The sequence below is a fragment of the Hippoglossus stenolepis genome, chromosome 10 (assembly GCF_022539355.2).
Source record: "Hippoglossus stenolepis isolate QCI-W04-F060 chromosome 10, HSTE1.2, whole genome shotgun sequence".
Taxonomy (NCBI): Eukaryota; Metazoa; Chordata; class Actinopteri; order Pleuronectiformes; family Pleuronectidae; genus Hippoglossus; species Hippoglossus stenolepis.
In genome coordinates this window covers 13246733-13269491 of record NC_061492.1, presented here as the reverse complement: position 1 = coordinate 13269491, position 22759 = coordinate 13246733, and the positions used below count along the sequence as shown (strand labels likewise).

At 44.0% G+C, this 22759-nt stretch overlaps 2 protein-coding genes across 3 annotated transcripts; one reads left to right on the top strand and one right to left on the bottom strand.

Moving 5' to 3' along the window:
* Positions 1 to 4161: 4161 nt before the first annotated feature.
* On the top strand, positions 4162 to 19528 carry c10h14orf180 (chromosome 10 C14orf180 homolog). 2 transcript variants are annotated; one of them, XM_035167834.2, is made up of 10 exons: positions 4162 to 4624; positions 5335 to 5365; positions 9839 to 9925; positions 11228 to 11348; positions 13164 to 13194; positions 13295 to 13403; positions 16203 to 16366; positions 16482 to 16614; positions 17504 to 17530; positions 17881 to 19528. In XM_035167834.2, exons 1-10 carry the CDS (start codon positions 4472 to 4474, stop codon positions 18084 to 18086), a joined length of 1062 nt encoding a protein of 353 aa, XP_035023725.2. In that variant the 5' UTR covers positions 4162 to 4471; the 3' UTR covers positions 18087 to 19528. The 2 variants fall into 2 exon arrangements, with proteins under 2 accessions (XP_035023725.2, XP_035023726.2); XM_035167835.2 differs by lacking the exon at positions 17504 to 17530 and having other exon boundaries at positions 4164 to 4624.
* Positions 19310 to 22418, bottom strand: LOC118116281 (transmembrane protein 179). Its single transcript, XM_035167836.2, has 4 exons — positions 22034 to 22418; positions 21478 to 21615; positions 20909 to 20987; positions 19310 to 20815 (listed from the first exon to the last, which is right to left on the bottom strand). Exons 1-4 carry the CDS (start codon positions 22333 to 22335, stop codon positions 20642 to 20644), a joined length of 693 nt encoding a protein of 230 aa, XP_035023727.1. The 5' UTR covers positions 22336 to 22418; the 3' UTR covers positions 19310 to 20641.
* Between the last annotated feature and the right edge of the window lie 341 nt (positions 22419 to 22759).

Sequence of the window (22759 nt, the reverse complement as noted above, 5' to 3'; positions counted from 1 at the left end):
GGGGGGGGGGTTCTGTTGTTCACTACTGAAGGACAGCATTTACTTCAGATTGGAATGGGATGGGAGCAGAAGGAAAATCATAAAAGAGTGTGAGGTGATGTATAGATGTGTCCCGGCCTGAGCTGGGAGACTTGCATTGCTGTGTTTACCTGGACAGTGTTCAGTAAAAGTCAGTGGGTCAGATAATTGAGTAAAAAGAGACAGATGGCGGCAGCATTTACTGCTGATTACATGGAGGTCATAAAGTGCCTCTCAGTAGCTGGGGGTGTGAGGTCCAGGCGTATAAACCTGCCAGAGCCTGAATCTTCCAGGGATGCAGCTGCACCTGCCGGAGAGTGGACGGCTTTTTAACTGTGGGCCAAGACGCCGGGTTCCAACTTCCAGAATACACACACACACAATATGGATGATTTAACAATGAGTTACGCTTTCATGTCTGTAACGGTGCATGTTGTGTTTTCCACAAACTTCTACATCAATATATGTTGCTTCAGCCCTGCAGGTCAGGATCACTCTGGTGTTTTATACCAACGCAGAATACTTGATTTTCTCCTCACATCATTGAAGCTAGCGTACTGCAGCGAGGGACATATAGCCATTGTCACTCACACAGAGTAAAATATTCCATACCAGAGCCTCTAGGCTGCAGCAAAACTGCATTGAGTGGCTGTATGTGCACAATGCAGGAAATATAAATAGTATATGCTGATTTAGGGCCCTGCGCAGTGTCGTGAAATGACAAGAGGACACGGGAGAGGCAATGTTCCTCTGCAGAACTGCTGGACAGTGCAAAATGCATTATTCTAACAAATGGCCCACTGAATCATCTAAGATCTATAACCTGTATCGTATAAGTCGAGGAGTGGAACGTGCAAATATCCACAGACTTTCTCTAAAGTGGAAATGTGGAGATTTTGGAATACAAAAAAAAGGCCATGTTTTGATTTTAATCAGAAAATTACAGAGTTTTTGTAGTTACTTCATTGGCTAGATGCAATTATTTCACGTGGGTGTATTATGCAGCTCAATATGTAGAACACTGTAAATATGGATTACACAAAGCATTCACACTAATTGAATATATTGAGGTTTACTGCACTGCAATAAGCAGCTGGTGTTAGATTTATATCTGTGGGAGAGGCTGCTTCGTTCTGCTTAGCATTCTGTTGCAGGAGCCGCTCACCATTCATTTACATTAGCCTGCTCTATTGGATTCCCTGGGAACGGCTGCAGTGGACAGTGTTTACTGATCATTCTGATGTATTTGTCTACCGACTCCAGGTGACAGGCGATCAATATTCCAACTACAGGTAGATTTCCATTCTTGCACTGTAGAACGGTGGACATCAGTCAGTATCTTTGTCAAAGTGACTGTCGGCACATTTACAAAAAAAGGGTGCTGGGAGCAGGATGTGAGCAAATGATCGATGTCCGTGTGGTGCCAGCTACTCAAATAAGTCAATCATCCGGGCTGTAAATTTATATCAGGATGTTGTAAACCAGACAGACGTTGGTAAAATGCAAATCTTCCCCACGACCGAACACTTGTTCAGCCTCTGATATGCACGGCTGCAGCCACATGTGAAATTCCCAGCAGACATTTTTGACTTGTCATACTAGGAGAAGCACAGGTTACTACTACTTTTCAGAACATTCATGATGGCTCTGTTTCATTCACCTGCCCCAGTAAATCATCAGTGAGCTAGAATAAACAATAGGACAGGGAAACTGAGAAAACTGAGGCAGATACATGTTTTTTTTACAGACCTTCTGTATCATTTGTAATTTCTACAGACTCCTTCTGTATTTTTTGTATTTTTACATACTCCTCTATTTCTTGTGTTCTTTCGACTCCCTCTGTATTTTTCTTTTACATATTTTACAGACTCCTGTATTATAATTTTTTTTTCTTTTTTTTTTTACAGACTCCTGTTGCATTACTTGCAGGGTCTTCCCACTGGCAATAAAGGACCGAATCCCCAGATCTTAGAGTGACCCTTGGTCCAAGTAATAGCAATGCCCCAATTACTAACAATTCCTATTACAAGTTGGAGGTGAACTTTTTTACACAAAGTAATGAAAATTGAATATTGACAGCTTCAAGTATGAGGTTTCTTCTGACATACATTTATGTTATGTTCTATTTCAGCTGCTATGTACTAGTGTATTATATTGTTATTAAGAAGATTTACATTAACATACCACCTAAGTATTAAGTTTTATAAAGCATCCTGTAGCATCGACTCCTGAAATGCTCCCACTGACTCCAACATACTATAAACTACTTAAATTGAGGGTAACTTTACAGAATATGCAGCTTTTTCTACAGGAAAATGTACATTTGCGATAAAGGAAAGACCCACTAATAATGAAAATGTGAGGTTCATTAATGGACTTCCCAGAAAATAAAAAACTCCATGAAGGATTATTTTTATTTTTGTAATCACACATTTGTCGCTCTCCTCAGTTCACAATATCTGAGTTGCTTCACCACAAACTCGTGTATTCAGTTTAATCTGCTTTAAAAAGACAGAAACATTTATTTCACCTCTAAAACCTTCACATCTCACCTGGTAGCGCTGCCGCCCCATAACGAGGCTCCAAGCCTCTACAGTGGGTTCGATTCCGGCTTGTGGCCCTTTGCCGCATGTCACCCCCTGTTCACACTCTGTCCTGTCAAATAAAGCCCTAAAAAAAAATCCTTCACAGCAGCCAAGAGCTATAAGGCTTTTTCATGTTACTTACTCCCCATCATAAGCAAACATGGCAAGCACAGTGATTATATGATATTACATATTGTCAAACTGTCATCATATCAGATTATGCCGCATTATACGGTTAACACTTTTTTTCAGCGTGTAACAGTTGCGGTCCTGCTCGGGTGGGTTTCCCTTTGCTGCGTGGCTGTTGTCAGATGTTGTTAACATGAAGACGACAACATGGAGTGTGTCTCCTCACAGCTGACGTGTGTCTGATCAGCCTGACTGGCCTGTAATGAGGAATCTGAGCCCAGTCTTTTTCATTTCCCGACGATCAGCCTGCAGTGTCCCTTCAACTCAATCACATCGGAAGCTCTGTCTCTGCGTTCCGACGCTGCCGACGCCACAGCGCAGTGAGCACAATCACTTGTGGGTGACCCCGCTCCTGTGGATGGAGGCGGTAATGTGGCCTGCGTCAACATAATCAGGTCCCACGGCTGCTCTGGATGCTGTTAGTCCAGAACGAGCACCGTCCACAGCTCCCAGAGTCTGACCTGTCAATGCCAGTTTAATACTCTGATCCCCCCCCCCATTCACTGGCGTTCACAGCCATTAAAATCCCATTTTGCTTAGCTGGGTGCGACGGACAGTAATGGAGACTGACTCTGCCCGTTTGCTTTGTGTTACCCCCATTAATTTCCCCAGCCGCCACGCTCGTGTCCAAATGGAGCGAGGCTGGGGAGGGGTGCTGCTCTCAAAGTCGGGAGGCATTCGTGATCCTGTAGATCATCGGTGCCGGGCCACATCTCTTCTCCTGGGCTCCCTCGCCCTCTCCCCAGGCACAGATTGGCCTCACATTAACGTTGATTAGCAGAGTGTGAAGGGAAGTGAGCAAACATTCAGAGAGGGCACTCCTCGCGGATAAATATTTGTTGTCCTTGTTTGGATAGTGTATCGTAATGACCATGTGTATACATCAGCTCTCCAGTTTGCTTTTAAGACAATTTACAAAAGCCCGGTTCCGGTGCGGTGATGTAAAACATGCTCACGCAGCATTCGCCGCGGTTTGAATGCTTGTGCACACATCTCATGCACTCCTCATTTATAAATCATGGGGCAGCAGGACTTGAAATGATTTCCTCACAGACTGTAGATGCACTGTACATGATGCAGAGCTCAGTGAAGGCACAGCAGAAAGGACATTTTGGCTAAACACTGGATGAAATTTGAATTTTACTGCAAATTGCATTTATCTATAGAACATAGATCATGTGCACACTGTTTGCTCTTCATCATCAAAACAAACAATCCTTGCATTTTCCCTGTTGTAGGATTGGAGAGAGACACAATGTGCTACACACACTCTGGCGGAGCTACTGTGTGAGAGCAGACCAGGGATTGGTGCAGAGCTCTGCCACTCAAACAGCAAACACTCTCCGACTTCCTCTGTCCTCCTTTCCTGGTGCAGCCTGGGAGGAGGGAGGGGAATGGATCTTTTCTGTGTGAGTCGCTGGAGCTCCCTCAGCCGGCTCCTGACCACCTGTCCTTGACTTACTGTGCTCAGACGTGACTGAGAGAAAGCTGCTCACTGATCCTCCAGCAGCCTTTGTTTTGTATGTGTCGATGCAATTTTTTCTCTCCACCTCTCACTGGGTGTGTGGCTGTGTCTTTCTACCTGTGGTGCCTTCAGTGGACTGGCGTAAAGAGCAGCGTTCGTCCTCAGCCGCTGGAGCTCTGATGGGAGGCAGTGCTGGCTCCGGCTGGGACTGGGGATGCTGAACAGGGGGAGGGAGGGCCTGTTCGAGCTGGGACAGCAGCTCCAGCAGCAGGGGGAGTACCAGGCCGCCCTCCACTGCTTCCTCAGCTGCCTGCTGGGACTGACCCATGTGCAGACCTTCACCTCTCTGCCCAACTGCCTTCACCAGGTGAGCCACATGAGGACTGGGTGCACACACACACACACACACACAACCTGTATCTACCTCACTACCTTCCTTTGTCTTACACACACACACGTACACGTTCACTACATCCGTCCACAAAACGTGCCGTCTCGTGTTTGCACAGCTGTTTACACACATCTGCATCACTTTTCCTTCGAGCACCATAAACAGGATGCAGTCAACCTTTAGCTCCAACACCAATGTCAAATCGAACAGCACAGTCCATCATGTGTGCCAGTGTTGACACAGACGACAATATCCACCTCAGTAGGACAGTGCATGCTGCTAAATGAGGTGTTTCATACTGTCTCTTCCACTGTGTGTGTGTGTGTGTGTGTGGGGGGGCTATGTTTTGCTATTTCTGAGGTCTGGGACGTTAGTGTTTTGGCACCACAGGTTACACACAGAGCTACTTTAGGAGGCTCATCCCACAAAGACAGGGCTACAATTGTCTTTATGTTTAGTGAAGGAACGTCTCTGATGTCAAAACACGGCCTTTACTCCAGAGCTGTGGAATGCCTGGTATGATGTCGACTACAGCGATGGCGCTGTGAGGACAGCTGAAGTACTTGTTATGACAGCCCATGACATCATCCATACACACACAGACACACACACACACACACACAGGAATCTTGTTGGAAATTAATGATTCAATACTTATCCATGCCCTGTTTTTCTGTGCTTCACAGATTGCAGAGCTCTTCATCACTGAAAAGAATTGTATCCTTTCTTAGGCTCGCCGTCGCACATCCGACACTTTTACTTTCACTGTCCCGTCAGCGTTAGCAAGCGGCTAACTATAAAACCAGCATTCTATTTCCGAGAGGTGAATGTGCAGAGGATTGTGATGGGAGGCGGCTGTTGCAAATTCCAGCACAATGGAGGATGTAGAGCCTTTATGGGAAGCTGTGTAAAGCGGGAGGGATGAGTGGATGTCTTTGGGCAAGTTCATAATAACACGTTTGTCCCAGAATGCCGCACGTTTTGTGTGTCGCTCAGGCTGTGTCTGTCTCTTAAGAGGATTTGTAGGCTCTTATCTCCTCACAACAGAGTGGGAGAGCACTAATTAACCTGTATCTGCACTGACTAGCCCGTGCATCGCCAATTCACTGCCTCTATAAACTAAAGCATAGAGGTAATAGAGAGGTGTTAGGTTTCAGGATAGATTACCTCCACGGCTCCTCTCCCCCGTCACTGAGACACTCCAACACTTAACTTGCCAGCTCATGTTATCTACCTCGGCGAGGCACTTCCCCCCCCCTCACTGTCCGTTTTCCAAAATAGGTCAATTTGCTGAGCTGAGCTCCACCAATAGCCGTCAGAGTCCCAGAATGAAAGGGTGGCTACTTAAGAGGGTCGTCTACCATGACAGGGTTAAGTCTTTTGACATACAGTCCAATATTACATCACATCATCAATAGTAATGGTGTCATGTTGGGTCAACTGTGGTGTTTTTTATGTATGATACAGTTACCATGTTATGTTCTTTACTTGTAGTGTATTAGATTACAGCCTTGAGAACGTAGCCACATCTTACACTGTTTTGTATTTCAGGAGCAAAGAGGAAATATTTATTCTAGAATGGCACTCAGTGGAGCGTGTACCTCTGCCAAGGCTATCGCTCTGTCTCGTCATGTCAAAGAACATGAAAAATAATTCCTGGATCGGCCTGTTTCTATCAGTTCAGTTGTTTTTGCGTAATCCTGCTCACTAACAAACACACAAACAAATGCAGATGAAAGGGCACTCGGAGATCACATACCTCTGCTCAGACTGATGGTCACTTTATCACCATAATGCATGTATATGTATTGCATCAGATACAAATACCATGTAGACAGAACTTTTATTCAAACTGTTAAAGAAAAAACCCACATTAATCACAGGCAAAATACCCCTTCTCTAATATACGTTTCATGCTAATCTGTCCAGTACTTTTTGTGTAGTCCTACAAACAAACAAACAAAAACATAACCTCCTTGCCGAAGGTAATAATGACAAGTAATATAATGTATTAAAGTAATATATATATAAAAGTAATATAGACATAAAAAAATATGTAATCAGACAAAAAACAAGAGAATAATATGTACAAATAGGATCATTGTGGATTGATAGTATTACAATGTGTTTTCTGTGTTGTGTTGAAAGATTTGGACCTTTCCCATAAAATGTTCCCTTCAGTTATTTAAGGCACTCATGTTGTGATCTTTGAGATGGTCCCTCAGAGAGGAAGGTGAAGGGTTGTCATGCTCAAACTGGAAGCAGGATGTGGGAACTTTGCCGGTTTCACAAGAATGTTTACAACAGCTCTCTCAGCAGTGTCTCCTCACATGTCGTCTCTGAGTCTGACCAAAGCCACGACTCGTAAACAAAACTGAATCATCCTATTCAGAGAATCTGCTTTCATCGTGTTCCACTGGCTTTAATCCAGACAAATAGGTGCAGTTGATAGTGACCGTGACCGCTCAAGGTTTGATGTGCTGTTATCAGAGCGGGCAGCTTGTGCACAAGTGACCTCTGTCCAAAGCCAAAAGCTCTTTTGAGTGTTTACTGATACATGTTTCATGGAAAGTCTGCTGACCTGGAAAATCTGACTTCAGACTCGAATAAAAGAGGAATATCCGATAATAACCTGCACATTTACTCTGTTTAAATCGATATTTATCTTGGAAAGAACATATATATATAGTTGTCTCACATTTAAAGGTCCAGTGTGTAAGATTTAGGTGAAAGGAATCTATTGGCAGAAATTGAAAATAAAATACTCCTAGTGAGGTTTTTACTACTGTGTTTCATCTAAACTGTACAAATTGTTGTTTTCTTTATGCTAGAAAGGGCCCTTTATATTTACATCAGGAGCGGGTCCTCTCTACGGAGGCCGCCATGTTTTTTACAGTCGTCCGAACTGGAAAAACTAAACACCTTTTGAGATTTTATGAAAAATGAAGGCTACCACAGGTTCTCATGTTTTAAAGGGGAGGGTGAGGTAAAGGGTTTTTATCACTAAATTCTACACACTGAACCTTTAATAATTGAAAACAGATCAAACTAGTAGAGTGCATACCTCCACTAAGGCCCAACAGTCCCCCTATGGACCCATATTTGAATTCACTAGAGCTGGATTTTTATTTGGATCTGCACCAAATTGCACACACTCATAGATATTAGTCCCCTTAATGTGTCCTTAATTATCTCATCAAGATCCATGATCTTCTTGGATTGTGTCCCATCCTTCCACCAACCATCGTGGAAATCCATTCAGTTATTTTTGTGTAATCCTGCTTACAAACACAAAAATAACCAACAAACACATGCAGATGAAAACATGACCTCCCTGGTGGAGGTGATGAAATGGAGAAGAGTGAGACCGTGAACTCCATGAGGTTATACAGCAGATCAGATGTGCATTCTGAAGGTGCCTGTGTTAGTGCCTGTGAAGGTTTGAAGTGCAGTCCGATTACAGTTCCCTGCTGGTTGATATGTGTATATTTGTGTGTATGTGAGGGCAGCCCGATCCCTGGAGAGGGTTGTGTGAGGTTCCTGTTGTGGCATTGTTGTGGTCCAGCCAGGCTAAGAATAGCCGGCAGAAGAAGTGCTCTGACCTTTTGATGAAGACTGTTCCTAATCTTCGCTCCCATATGCTCACACTCATACTCATCTTATTTCAGGCCGGCAGGTGACTCCCAGGAGCTGCGACACCGGAAATAACGCATTTCTAATCATGCTTTAATTTCTCTCAGGATTCATTGAAAACATCAGTACCACATTTGGGCTATTGTGCGCAATAATGATGTAAATCCCAGGGAGTTTCATGTTATTAAAAATGCTGGGTTTTCATGATGGGCTGCTCTGACATCTCTTAATGTACTGTACACTGAATTATTCACATCTACATCTACTTTCAACATCCATCCCTCAGCATCCACCATCTTTTCTGGTGTCCACTCACCATTCACATTATTACCTCCGCCAAGGAGCTAATGGTTTCCCCTATGTCCGTTGGTTTGTTGGTTTGTTTGCAAGCAAGATTACGCAAAAACAATTTTAGAGATTTCCATGAAACTTGGTGGAAGGATGAAGTATGGGCCAAGGAAGAACTCGTTCAATTCTGGTGCAGATCTGGACCAAGTACATATGTTTTTACTTTCTTTAACGTTGTGTGGTTTTTTTGAGAGGTATGTGCACTCTACTGAGCCATTCTGATTAAATGTTGTTCTATCTTAAATATTTCTGTATGAAAACTGTCTTATCCTTTTTTGGACCACGTTGTGTTTACAGCTTTAATTTGAACAGTGTCTTGGTTTTCTTGGTGGGTTTGTAGTTCGCCTTAGTTTCTGTTTCTTCAGTAGTGTTGAGCGCTGACATTATTCTCCTGGTGACAACATGAAGGAAACCAGCTGCTGTGTTTTTCATCTCCAAGCTTAACTGTTCGCTGAGAGTGGAAAACTACTTTCCATCTTTACAACCTCAGTTTAATATTGTAAATATATTGAAGTGTAATTGGCAAGTATGGTCATCGAAAGTGAAGTACCTCGAATGGAACGAATGTTGCTTTACAGATGAGAGCTCTGGTGTTAAGTAGGACATTTACTTCGGCAGGGCTGTGTTTATTTTAAGCATTCCCCCGTCCCATTGGTCTTTAAATTCACCTGACAAGCATCAATGGTGTCATTTTACCGCGGCACGGACACAACATGAGCGAAATGCTTTTGACACAGTGAACAGGCTCTATTTTTAGGTGGCTTTAAATAGAGTCTTTTAATGGAAACAAAAAAAAAAGAACCTGTTATTCAGATAAATCCGAATGAGGCTGGACAAAACATGAATAACAAAAGACAGAACCAGACATTAAAAAGACAGACTGTGATATGAGATACCAAATGTAATCAGTTACAACTGTATTGTAAGTTTCCGGAAACAAAAAGTGACAAAAACAGCAGATAACGGCACAAAAACAATGGAGTTAGCCGCCGGTGAAATCTGTGTTTCCTAAATCCAAACCTCAACATCAACAATCTGTTCTGGGTTACTACGCTCTCTGCTCGCCCCCAAAGGGGTCCTCCTCCAGAGGGATGGAAACAAAAACAACAAAAAAGGCAGCGTTGGAGTTGGGCAACGAGGCTATTTTTAACATCAACAACTGACTAATCCCATTGACAACTGAGACCCATCCTTCACCCATATAAACAGATGGGAAGGCCCTCCAGTTCATCCAGGCTGAGAAAATGTTCTATGAGGTGGCACTGATCGAGCTCACAGCTCTTCAGGGGAGCATAGGCAAGTACTTCTGACATTATAATACTGATGAATATACTTTTGGGAATATTAGTGTGTATTTATATTGTTCAGCTTCAGATAAATCATCTTCTTTGAGGGTGCATGTTTATTTTCCTTTAATCTGAAGAAATTATAGGAAATCATGAGAGTTATTATAATAAATGGATTATTAATATTTTCTTATATTATTCCTCTGAAAAGTTTGTAGATAGGAAAATGTCCAGGATGATGCATAAATGTGTTGAATCTCATTTTATGTTAGATATTGAGACTGTTAGAGAAGCTGTTCACACTCTGTTTGTATTCGGCAGCTTCCCAGAGTCACTTGTAACCTGCTACTACAAACTAACCGGCAAATAATGCACACGCTGTTTTTCTGTGTCTCCTCCCAAATCTATTCTTATGAACTTATTAAGCGGATATGAAATGAAGTCCCATTTCATCCAATTCCATCTTTGTGTACGATGAACCTGGTGGAGCTTTAAATGAGCATTCACCGCAAGGCCGCTCATTCATCACCTGCTACTGCCGCCGCTCCAGACGTCTGCCTCTTCCTCTGTGTCTGCTGCCTCAGCAGCAGTGCAGCGTAGCGTGGGCACAGCGGAGGTCGGGGACAGGCGTAGTAGAAGACAAATGGCCACACTTTACACTATCTCATTAGGAGCCATGTGTCGCCATAGAATACTGAGGCCCCTGATTCAGCACTCACTCAGATTGAATGCTGGACTCCTCCAGGGGCAGAGCTGGCACCGAAGCTGCACTTTACAAGCTTCCTTTCTCTCCCCCAGTGTATTTTCAAATGCATCCTCCTCCTGTGTGTCCCCACTGACAGCTGTTGTAATTGTCATTCTGTGGTTCTTGTAATGCAAACAAAAGGCTTTACAGTTTCCCATGATTTATTTGCATTCTCTCTTTGCACGAATTACAATCCAAACTCATTTCCTCCGTCATTGTGTGCTTGGTGTGTCCAGTACAGACTGTATGTTTGTGGTGTGTCACCATGTGCACGCATGTGTGTGTCTCAGTGTTCCAGTGGGCGTGGCGAGTGTGTTGTTTGACTCACTTATCTGCTCTCTCCTGCTCTTATCTCTGCTCTCTCAGCTCCCGTCCTCAGTCGGCTCCACTCTGCTGCTCAGGCTTAAAGTCTGCAGCAGTGCACCGACAGGCTGTGCCACATACTCAGGCTTTATTTTTCAAACTCTGTGCAGGAGCAGAGAGGACATAATAGTGAGGAGCGAGGGCTAGATAGGAAGACTTGAGTGGTTATTGACTGTGTTTCCATGCCCTGTGTGTGCGTAACAGGGCCTCAGGAGGAGGCTACGCTGGGCTCTGCAGGATGGACGACCCCAGAGGAGCTGTCGGAGCAGGCCTCCCATGCTCAGCACCTCGAGCGGCTGGCTCAGCTCTGCATCATGAGCAAACAGTAGGTAAAACTGTGTCCTGCTGTAGCTTCTGCTGTACTGTTTAATGGGGTGTTACATCTTCTGTAGGCTCATTATGAGCAAATTTGGGGGCATTTATTGCCAGTTTTACATACGGTTAAAATATAGTGTGCATATGTATCAATATATATGTGTCTTAGTTACCTTTGACCCTTCGTCATTTCACAGAGCTGAAGTGAATACAGTGCAAATTCAGGTGTAACTAAGCAAACAGTATATTGGTTGTTATCAGTTTTATTACGTAAGCAGCAGCTCATTGTGTAACGACAGATAATAACTTATGTTACTAAAAGTTAACTTGTCAGACAGAAATTTATTTTAAATAAATATTTTACAGAAAGACCATTCACTGTACTAGGGTAAAACTTGTGAGACATATATGTATATATTTGCTTTTAATAACATTTCATATCAATACAAGTCACTTCCCCTGTCACAGAAGGGACATTTTGGTTACAGACTAAAAACAACGTGAGCGTGTCCATGTCCACACATTTGTCTTTCTGGAGTGGAAATTTTCTGAACTAGATAAACTCCAGCTCCAAGTCTTTTTAGCCAGAGTTGAATTTCCCTGTGGATGTAGAGAAAAGAGACACCGCACTCTACGTGAGTGTTACAGGAGGAACACCTTAACAGGATCTGCTGTCTCCTGTTGCAGGGGTACTTTGTTAGGCCGTAGCATGCGCCCATTTGCTGTGCCCCTGTTGTCATTGTTGAGAATAGGTCATTTAACCTGATTGCCAGAGAGGGTGACAGGGGGCGGGAGGTTTGCTCTGCGGAGGGCTTCATTAATGCACGGAGCATACGGTAATTAAACTTAGATGAGATGGTTTGAAATATGATTCTGCTCTTTGATTTCTTAGTGTAGATTTGAAAAAATGTACCAGGCGAGGAAAGAAAACACAAACTAGGGTAATGGTCTTAAAGCCCTCACTCCCTCCACCATAATCTTCAGCCCTGGTTTGTATTTCCTGCCAACAGGAAGTGGTAATACTTCTTACAAACTTTCAGCCATGTCGCAGGAAGTGGTTTGGGCCGGCGAAGGGCTTTTCTGTCTTTGCTGATCAGATGTCCCCTGAGAAAGACCTAAAGCAGCGCAAACTGACACCTGGCCATTACTAATTGAAAGGGAAGTGTGGGTTTGGAACAGTGAAGCTGACATCTGTCTCACTAAATAGAGCTTGCTCTACATCTACAGGCACACGTGAGGGTGTAAGGGTGTAAGGGTGTTAGGGTGATGAATGTCCTTGGCTGGCTTTCCGGGGCAGATATGAGCAGAACAGCTGGCAAACTCTCAATGAGCCACGTCGTGTTAACCTAGTTTAGCACTAAGTTGAGGAGTGCTGGAAGGGCACGAGTTGGTAAACCAACCTGTAAGCCCCATGCCTTCTGTAATTCACCCTGGACAGAACACAGGGGCAGCCGGCGCTGGCAGAAATAAAAGGTTCAACTTCCTCCGTAAGGCGCCGGGCGCCTGGAGCCCTGCTGTCTGTGTCCATTCACAGCACACGCATGTTGAGATACGTCATGCTGCTGCATTCAAAACAATGCACTCACCTTGCAATGCAGCACCGAGCCACTGCGCTCGATAAAGATCAGGCATTGTTATCGCCTTTGAAAAATATTTACAGTATTTATGTTTTCAGATGGAAGAAGAATGTGCCGATAGAATCCATCTGATAATCCAGAGTCATCCATCTTTTAAAGACGGCACATGATTTTACTCCAGCTCCACAGAAGAAGAAGTGGATATGCATTTGTTTAATGGCGCTATCTTCTATTGTTTCTCCTTTCAGACCTCACCTCGCTCTGGAATACAGCGGTAAGGTGCGTACGCTTCATCACTCTCTTCGGACTTTAGAACAAATCAAATATTTTTGGCTGCTCAAATATAAACTGGAAATCCACACGTCTCTGCGTCTTTCAGGCTACAAAGATCCACCAGAGGGCCTTTGGTAACGACCACCCAATCACAGCCAGGAGCCTGGAGCTTATGGCCACCGTCTATGCTGAGATTGGCAAGACCGAATATTCAGGTAAACACTCAGTGGGGACAGAGGGTGGAACAGCAAACACCGCTATCATTCTGAAGTGATGTTGCGACATGAGGATGACGACTGCAGCCAGACTAATAGACAGTGAAAAACAAACATGGGTGCATGACTCAGAAAACAATAGCAGGAGGAGGGGACGCCTCTCCCAGCCATTTAACGCCGCTAACGCTCAGTGTGACACATGAAGGGGGAAGAGGGGAGCTTCCTGTCTCGTGAGGCGTGACAATACCAGAACAGTCATGTTAATGTCAAGACCATTAACGTGACCTGTTTCACGCAAGTGGAGAGCGTTTCTGCTTCAGCGAGCTCCCAGCAGAGTGAGCGCGCAGGTTACTTCCGTTCGCCTCTAAACCATGTCCATCCATTACAGTGTTAAATTAATAAACAGCGGCAGTTATTGGGGACACGAGTGGTTTTACTGCGGAGCAACAAAAAGAAGTGTGACAGTTTGAGGGCACGGTGCTGCTGTACAGTACGCGTGTTTGCTTGGCTTGCACTAAGAGAGAGCAACACTGACTGCAATTTTTGTGAACACTGCTGTAAAATACAAAAAAATGAAAAACACAGCAGTGGGAAGAAACCGTCGTTGTTGTTGAGTCAGCGTTCGGAGTCGGTGGAGCTGAACACAACCAGCTGCGTACAGACAACTGCACACACAGACACAGATTTACTGTTATCCCTTGTTTTTCCACCTCAGAGGGTCCGAAACATGTGCGGGGGTCAGAGAGCGGTTATGGTTGTTGCTGCAGATCAGTCCACACATGCACACTTCTCGTGACCTTTTACTTTGTATTGTACACAGAGGAATCCTCTTTGACCCACAGTGAGATGCTTCAACTGAGACGTGTTTAGAGCTGTTTTACCCAGATTCCTCTCACTGAGTCAGTCCGCCTCCGTCTGCTGCCAAACAATTTGTGTTTGAATTAGACTTAATCAGCTGCAGTTAGACCGCACTTTATGTAGACGTGTGTGGGAATATTAAAAAACTTAGTACCTATTTTAGCAGCTGAACATCATCGTTCACTTTTTTAGAAAAGGAAGTCCATTAAAATTTAATGTTAACGTTTAAAAAATTTTAACACCATCATTAAAACACACAGAGGCAGCATCTAATAACTGGCCAACTGTCAGATCCTAACAAACAGGGGGCCTAACAAGTACAGGTGAAACCAGGAATTGCAGTCTTTGGTCTGTTCTCCCCACGTCCCTTCCCAGTGGGCCTCTGTGTGCGTGTCATTCAGCGTGTGCATGACAGGGCGCCATTTTCATGTTTGGGGGACTTATTTACTGGCCAATCACAAGCAACCTCCGCAGAGGGCAACTGTTGGCATGTTGACCAACCTGCATGGATTTGGAAATAATGTTTTCCACCATTGCAATCTAATTATGTAACTGGTTGTTAACTTCAGTTATTGTTAGACTGAGGCTGACGACGATTTCACACCCACTCAGAGGCAGGCAAGATGTGGTTGGAGAAGAGGAGGATTGGCCTCAACACATGTTCTGTGCTTGTCCTCTCATGCTGGACTTAGGGCACCCTGAGCGCTTCAGTGACTCACTACTGCCTTTTGACTTACAAACTGGTTTTACAAGACAGGTGCCGGCTAGCTGGTTAGATCGCAAACATCAGTTAATACTTGTGCAACACAATCCTTTGACATAACGTCAAAAATGTTTCTTCACACTCTCTTCAGACGTTATTTTTTTCTGCCAAAGTCCTCATAAGAAATTGAAGCAATACATAACCAGGCACAAGGAGCAGCTCTGTGCAGAACAAAAGACTATAGATTACGATAGACTACAATAAAATGTTAAAAAAGATTTGTTCTTACTCCATCAAAAATATTCCTCAGACTTTTCCTCCGTCAACAAAAAGAATAAACACATCACCCTCCATCATTTTTCTCCCTCGTCCCCCTAATACTTTTCATAAGATAATTTATGGAATAAGTTCAACTGCACCTTATTCACTTAACTGTCTGATGTAATATAAACTTTGTATTGCTTGACCATCTAAAAAAGTGGCAGTGTGATTTAGTTGTTTTTTTTATTTGGTAAATGGGCATTCACATGAGTATGTTATGCCTTTTAAAGTAGATTTTTTTTGTTGCATATTTATTTTCTTAATCATCTGTATCAAGTTGCCATATTATCCAAATCTACTTTAAGGAACATGTTCATCTTACATGTAGAAGTTTATTCCAATAATGGCTTTCCAATTTATCATTAGACAATTGTAAGGCAATTCTCAAGCCAAATTAAAAAAAGATGCTCGAACTGTTAAAGCCTTGTCTTTTAATCAACCAGTCTCTCAGGCCACTGTAGTTGTAAATGATTCAAAACAGATTAACTGATTAAATCATTGATCATTCAGACACACAACAACACATTTAGAGGAGAAACCTTTAGACAATAGGAATGAAGCAGCAGCAGGGCTGAGTCTTTTTCCTTTTTTTAAATACTGGGTGGTGCTGTATTTTCAGATGTGTGATGAGATCAATACAATATGTAAATCTGCAGAATATCTACAGCTTTTAGTGCAAAGAAACTGAGGATAAAAGAGTTTCTTTGACTGTCCTCGTGTCAGCGTTTGTAAGTTAAACCGAGTTCCACCTGGCGCCAGCGGAGTCAACACTGGTGTCTCCTCTCCGTCACATTTGCATGTTTCACTTTGAATATTTAACTTCGTCTCGTTGCTTCGTCTCGTTGCTTGTAAACCCGCAGTGTGAAGCAGCGCTAGATAACCGCTCATGTACCGTGTGGTCATGGTTCTCCTTCCAGACTCCCTGGGTCAGTGTGTGTCTGCGCTGTCCAAACGCTTCGCTGCTGCAGAGTCCATCAGAGACACCGTCAACTGTCTTCCTCACTCCCACCGGGAGAAACACTCAGAGGTCCGACACAGAAAGGACAGCCGCCACCACCAGGAGGACACACCGAAACCTAAGGTAAAGAGTCTGCAGGCGTCTTTCTCTGTGTCTCTCACCTGTGTGTTGCTGCCCCTTAACCGTTTCTCTGGAGCTTGTGATGAGTATTTCTTTTCCTGACCTCTGTCTCATGTAGATAGCCAATGGCAAAGTCCCCACCTCCATTCTAAAGAGGCCAAGTCCCAACTATGGGTCAGACGCGGAACTGAACCACAGGCGGAAAGGCGAGCGGAGGGTTCGATTCCGAGAGCCAGAGACCACGGTACATGGTGAGAACATTAAGTTGCAGTTTGCTCAGAGATACTTACGTCAGACGTGTTTGTACAACCAGAGAAGTCACACTGCCCTCAGGTGCTGCAGCACTTCAGCCAAACTGGTCCAGTGACTGAATGATCATCCATGTTGTACATACCGTTTGTCATGTCGCCTCACAGCAAGAAGGTTCCCGGTCTGAATCCGGCGTGTGTTTTCTCCAGCTTCCTCCCACAGTCCAGAGACATGCAAATTGGGGTTAGGTTAACTGGGAACTCAACATTGACCATAGGTGTGACTGTGAGTGTGGATGGTTTGTCTCTGTATGTTGTGATACTAGCGACCTGTCCAGGGTGAACCCCGCCCCTCACCCAATCACAGCTGGGATTGGCTCCGGCTCCCCCTCTAAGGTTTAGAGGTATAGATGATGGATGGATTTTCTGCAGCCTGTCCCTGCAGCTCTACATTTACAGGGACACGTAAAAGAGAATTCACTGACATGGCAACACTATGAAGGCAATTTTAATGCATTATCGATGAAAATTATGGCCATCCCATTTTATGTAGCGCCCTCAACCCACATGTAACAGTGTTGTATATCCACTTAGCAGAGAGGAGGCACAGAGAACTAAAAGGCATCAAAACATCCCTGCGTTGCATCGTAAACTATTTCCCCCCTGGGGGATTCTGTACTATTTAAAAAAATATTGTAAAGCCGAGAGACGTCCAAACATGAGCAAGTGATTTACTCTTCCCGATTAATTATGCATGCAAATGAGGCCCCATGAAGTCTGCTGCAGAGAGATAGTGGAGTGTGTGGGGGCCCAGCAGCTGGTTTGTAGCTGCTGTACACCACAGAGGTCGCCTCTTGTTGACTGACTGGCCTGTTTTCTGTCGGCTCCGCAGACATCCCTTGCTGCGACTGTTTAGGTGGTAAGTGTATCTGGAAGTGTTCAGAGCCACTGTGTGCATTTGCATGAGGGAATTAAAACAACACTGCACTCTTTAATACCCGAGTTAATTAAGCAGCGAGGAAATTGATTTAGTTTAGTTGTGAGGTTCTAATTGTGGGTTAAATTTGCCTTTTGATTCACTTTTTTTCCACTGCCATGCCAACTGGAGTTTATCATAACCCACTTTATAATGTGTGTGGGACACAGAAAGCACAGTTTCTCTCCTCTCCACTCTAAACATGCAGTCCCCTTAAATCACAAACCGGCCTCTTCCAGCATGTGATCATTCCAGTCCTCATGTACAAATCAAATCTGTTTCTCCGTACGCAGCCTACGAGACGACGGCGTCCCGCCCCCACCTCGCCCTCTTCACTTGCCTCTTCCTCCTGATGTCATTCCTGGGTGTGGCCATGTACTGCACAGACCGCCGGCGCCCGCAGCGAGTGTGCGAGGAGCTGGAGGCCGCCCTGGCTGTCTACCTGCTGCACATGAAGCAGCTGGTGTGGGGCTGCTGGATATGGCTGACCATGCAGTGACTGAGACTGACCACAGGTGGAGACATGGAGCCTTCTTTCATTTTTTTCAGACCCCTCGTCGTTTCCTTTTTACCTTTGAAGAAAAAACACCTCAGCCGTTTGGAACGGCTCCGTCTGCGGGGTCCAACCACGCTCACGGTGAAAAAGGGAAAAACATATGACCCCAGAAATATGTAGCTTCCATGTCTTTATGTATATACGTATTAAATCCTTATTTAAGTTGTAAGGACGTTTTGCACATCTGCAATGTTGATGCTCACATATAACACTAAATCACCACACACGTGATTCTTCAGTTCATGTCACATTGTTTGGGAGTGAATGTCCCCATGGAATGCAAAATATTTATTTTGTTACCGTACATGATTTGTGTATATCAGATATGACACAGAAGTGAATGTGTATATATGGCTCAGTATACTAAGGACTATCACAGTATTCTGCCTTGTATTCGCACATAAATGAATGTTAGAGGTGTTTGGAAACAGCTTTAATTGGCCCGGCGCACATGAGGAGGAGGAGGAGGAGAAGGAGGACGGAGGCGCAGACTGTTCGACAATGATCCGTAGGCAAGAAAACACAGGGCTGCATCACTTCACAGGTTGAATGACTAACAGGTGACAAACACCTCTTTCTTTACGGACTTTATATCGTCTGTGTGGGTGAACGTCGGCTGGTTCCTCCTTCCACTGAGGAAGCACAATATTATCTTATCATCCAAGAGAATATACTCGAACAGAATGAATGCTAATGCTTGTGACCATGCTTCTCTTTATAACTGCTTGAATCCAACAAAAAATCCTTTACCCTAAATGTTATTTATTCTTCTATACTGTATATCTGCATCTTCGCAAATATCCAACGTTCGATTATTATTTAGAATTTTTTTTAACTTTTTTTTTACCTGTTACATTTCTATTTAAAAAGAAAACAACAAAATTCAGGTTTCGATCATGATGTCAAATCCTCATCAAGCTTCGGACAAGTGTATGGATGGATGTGGGTTTGACGAATACTTATTTAACAAAAACGAGGATTCACTCCTTGGATCTAAATCCACTACTTTTTCGGGCCAAACAGAAACATAACAGAGTCTAATGGTGAAATATTGTTGATGAAATCAAGTTTTTAAAACAGCCAGATCACCACACAACTGGATTATAGGGCACAGTGATGCACATCCCACACACCTCTCATTACGAGCAATAACACACATCACATAGTTTCCGGTATAACATTTTTCTTTATATATATATATTATATATACATATATTTAACAGGTTTCAGGGAACTCAGAGGGAAAGTGTTGGATTTGTAAGAACTCACATTTGAACGTCAGAGCAGCATGAGGCGAACGGCGCCTGTGGAGAAGAAGGAACTACTCTCAACTCTGTACTGTCTAAACTAAACTGTCCTTAGCAATAAAAACAATACCCAGTGAACTCATGTCCTGTATGTGCACATTTAGCTTAGAGGCTGCATTTCACCACTGTCCAAACAGTCGCGGTTACACTTTGAAAGAAGTGCCTTTTCTGGAGGGTTTTTCTCAGTTCCCACCGTTTTTATGATTTCAATTGTTTTGAATAAAACTGTCATTGCCTATAAAAGTCAAGCAGGTTTCTTCATTGTAACCTCTGAGGAAGATGAAGCCGCTCTCACGTACATGCACTGAAACGCCCGAGCGTATCCCCCGAAGGAGCTGAAGTGAGTGTGTAACGTGTGTGACGCGTGATATGGAACAGGGGGAGAGATGCATGCAGGTACAGTTGTGCATCTATTCACAGTAAAGCAGCATATTGGTATGTAGTCTATAAAGTATAAGGGAGAAGCATGAGTTACAATGTGGCATAAGATCGGATCCCTTTTTTTAATCTCACGTAATTGCCTAAAGCATTTTCTAGGAACCTGCTGCCTGATACACGACGGTCCTGAACTACAATTTGTCGTTTTTATATAAAGACCCTTATGAAACTCTAAAGCAAATATCATTTGACTTTGCTGCAGCATGCAAAGACTTCTCACTTCATCCTAGCATGGAACATGTGTATTTGGCTTATAAAACAAGAGGAAATCCCTTTACATCTAAAAACCACCCTATAAAATCGCCATGCATTACGTCCATGCAGAAGTTCCGAGAGAACGTGATCCATCGGCCGATCCGTCCGAAGCCAATAATACTCTGCTGCTAAATGGAAAGTCATGAGTTGAGAAAAAGTGGGTGTAATTTCCACTGGTTTGGTTTTAATACTAATACTGGTTTGATTTGAATACTATCAAAGGCTATAGTTGTGTGTGTACACAGTGGTAGAATAAAGCAGGACACTCTGAGGATTAGCAATCACTGGTAGATTTCTGAGGGGGAATCTATCATCTCTGCAGAACAAAGCTAAAACCTGCTGTTTCATTCAATCCATGGTCAATGGGAGCACAAGCCAATAGATTTTGATTGTCTACACAGGGAAACATCGGTGTTTCTTGTGGCAGGTGGAGGACGATACACGGTTTGGTGTGAATGACAATGTGTGTGTCTGCACATCCTCTGGCTTTTTTTTTTTCTAGATCATGCCGGTCTTGAGGTCGGAGCTGTGGCGCGCGGAGCGGCCGAGCAGCAAGTCCTTCTCGTGGATCAGGCTGTCGAGCAGGTCCTCTTGTCTGTAGTTGTGGTAAACCTTGAGGAACGCCATCACTGAGATGCCCAGCCAGGTGAGCCAGGCAGCCCACAGGCCAAACTGAAAGAGAGAGAAGACATAAATACAGTATGAGAGATTCTGGCTTTTTTGCTGCACTGTCTGGATGATGCTATATATTAAAAAGTTAACTACCTGAGCTATAGCAAACTGGTCATAAAAAGCAGAGTTGTTCAGGCCAAGTTCTAGATCAGTGTCCTGCAGGTCCTCGCAGCTAAAAGACAAGAGATGCACAATGGGAACCACAGCACAGTGGAATCAAAGGATAACGACACGATGCACGATACATGGCCCGTGGTAACGATAACACAATATTCTGTGATTAACCATATATTTCAAGACAATCGCATAACGATACATCACAATATCTGTCAAACTGAGGAGGAATAGAAAATGTCCCTAAAGAGGTGAAGTGCCCGGATTTGTGTGATTGGTATCAGTTACACAGATCTTCACTTATCTTAGTACCTTTTTAATCTTTAATAAACAAACTGTAACTTTTCAATATCCACATGTGCCCAATCTAGAATAACCATAAACTATCAAAAGTCCAAACTATATATATATAAAACTAAATATCTATATTTGGCACCAGCATATCGATAATCGTATCTCATGAGTCAGGACGAAGATATATTGACGTATCGATATTTCGTCCCACCCTCTGTGATGAAATGAAAAAGGTTGGAGTGCTGCTCTCTCACCTGCTGGGCATGGTCCCCCCCTCGGTGATGGAGTCGCACCACAGGTTGAAGCCCACGCTGACGATGGTGCTGGACAGGAAGACTGTGAACACCACCAGGGAGCTGATCAGCAGGTTGAGGAAGGCGTTGAAGAGGGAGCTGCGAGCAAAAGAGGGAAACAAAACTGTCTCATCTCGGCTGCAGCACTGAAACCATCATTCTCTGTAGCATGTAGGTAAACCTGGAACACAGTCAGGACGATCACACAGCAGGATTTAGTGCTGATGTCACCAAACACCACATGATGTGATTTAGATGTTTTGTCATGGCAGCACGTGAGGGATCCCTCCATCTTTACACATGAGGAGGACTATGACTGGTCATTTTTTAAACAGGGTTTTCTCTCTGGTTCTTTCACAGCCTGTAATGCAGCACATGCACAGTATAACACTAAGAATAGTGCGCACACAAGAAGGACGCACAGAAAAGGCACATTAGCATTGGACCTGAGTCCATGTTGCAGCCTGTCATACATGGAGCCCCATGACGGAGCGGACGTGTGAGAGGTGGGACTCACTCGTCGTGTCCTTTGCACAGGAAGAAGAGCAGCCTCCACGCCTGCACCGCGGACAGGATGAGGGACGCGATCCCGACGAAGGTGATGAAGCTGCAGGAGGACTCGGGTCCCCACTCCTCCACGATGAAGCGCTGCTTGGACACCGTGATGTTCTCGTTCTGCCACATCCCCCGCGTGAACAGCAGGCACCTCCCGCCGAAGTCCTCCGTGTTCTCCGACAGAGGCACCACGGCGATGAAGCCGAACACGAAGGCTAAGAAGTAGAGGATGCACTGGGCGAAGATGAGATTATCGAGGGCCATTTTGACCCCTCTGTGTGTTCTCTGTGGATGGGCTCGCTCTGTCGCTGCGTCCTGGAGGAAGTGCGCCTGCGCAGTGGAGGCGGAGATGCGCGGAGGAGACTAATGAGCAGCATGAGGCCTTCAGGCTCCATCTCATCCTCTGATAGACAAGTTCATTCATGCAGCACAGTTCAACAGCAAGGACGTTCAAAGTGCTGTACATGAATTATAAAAGAAGGCATCGTGACAAGGAGTAAAATGAGTCACATATATAGAGAATCAAAACTATGCATATATATATATATATATAAGAAATAAAAGAGTAGAGTAGCAGTGCAGTGTGAGGAATTTGTGATTTTCTTTTTTATTTGATAAGTGGCAAACAGGAAATTCTTTGATTCAAAGGACGTATAAGACATGTAGTTCCGAATGTACATCATATTGT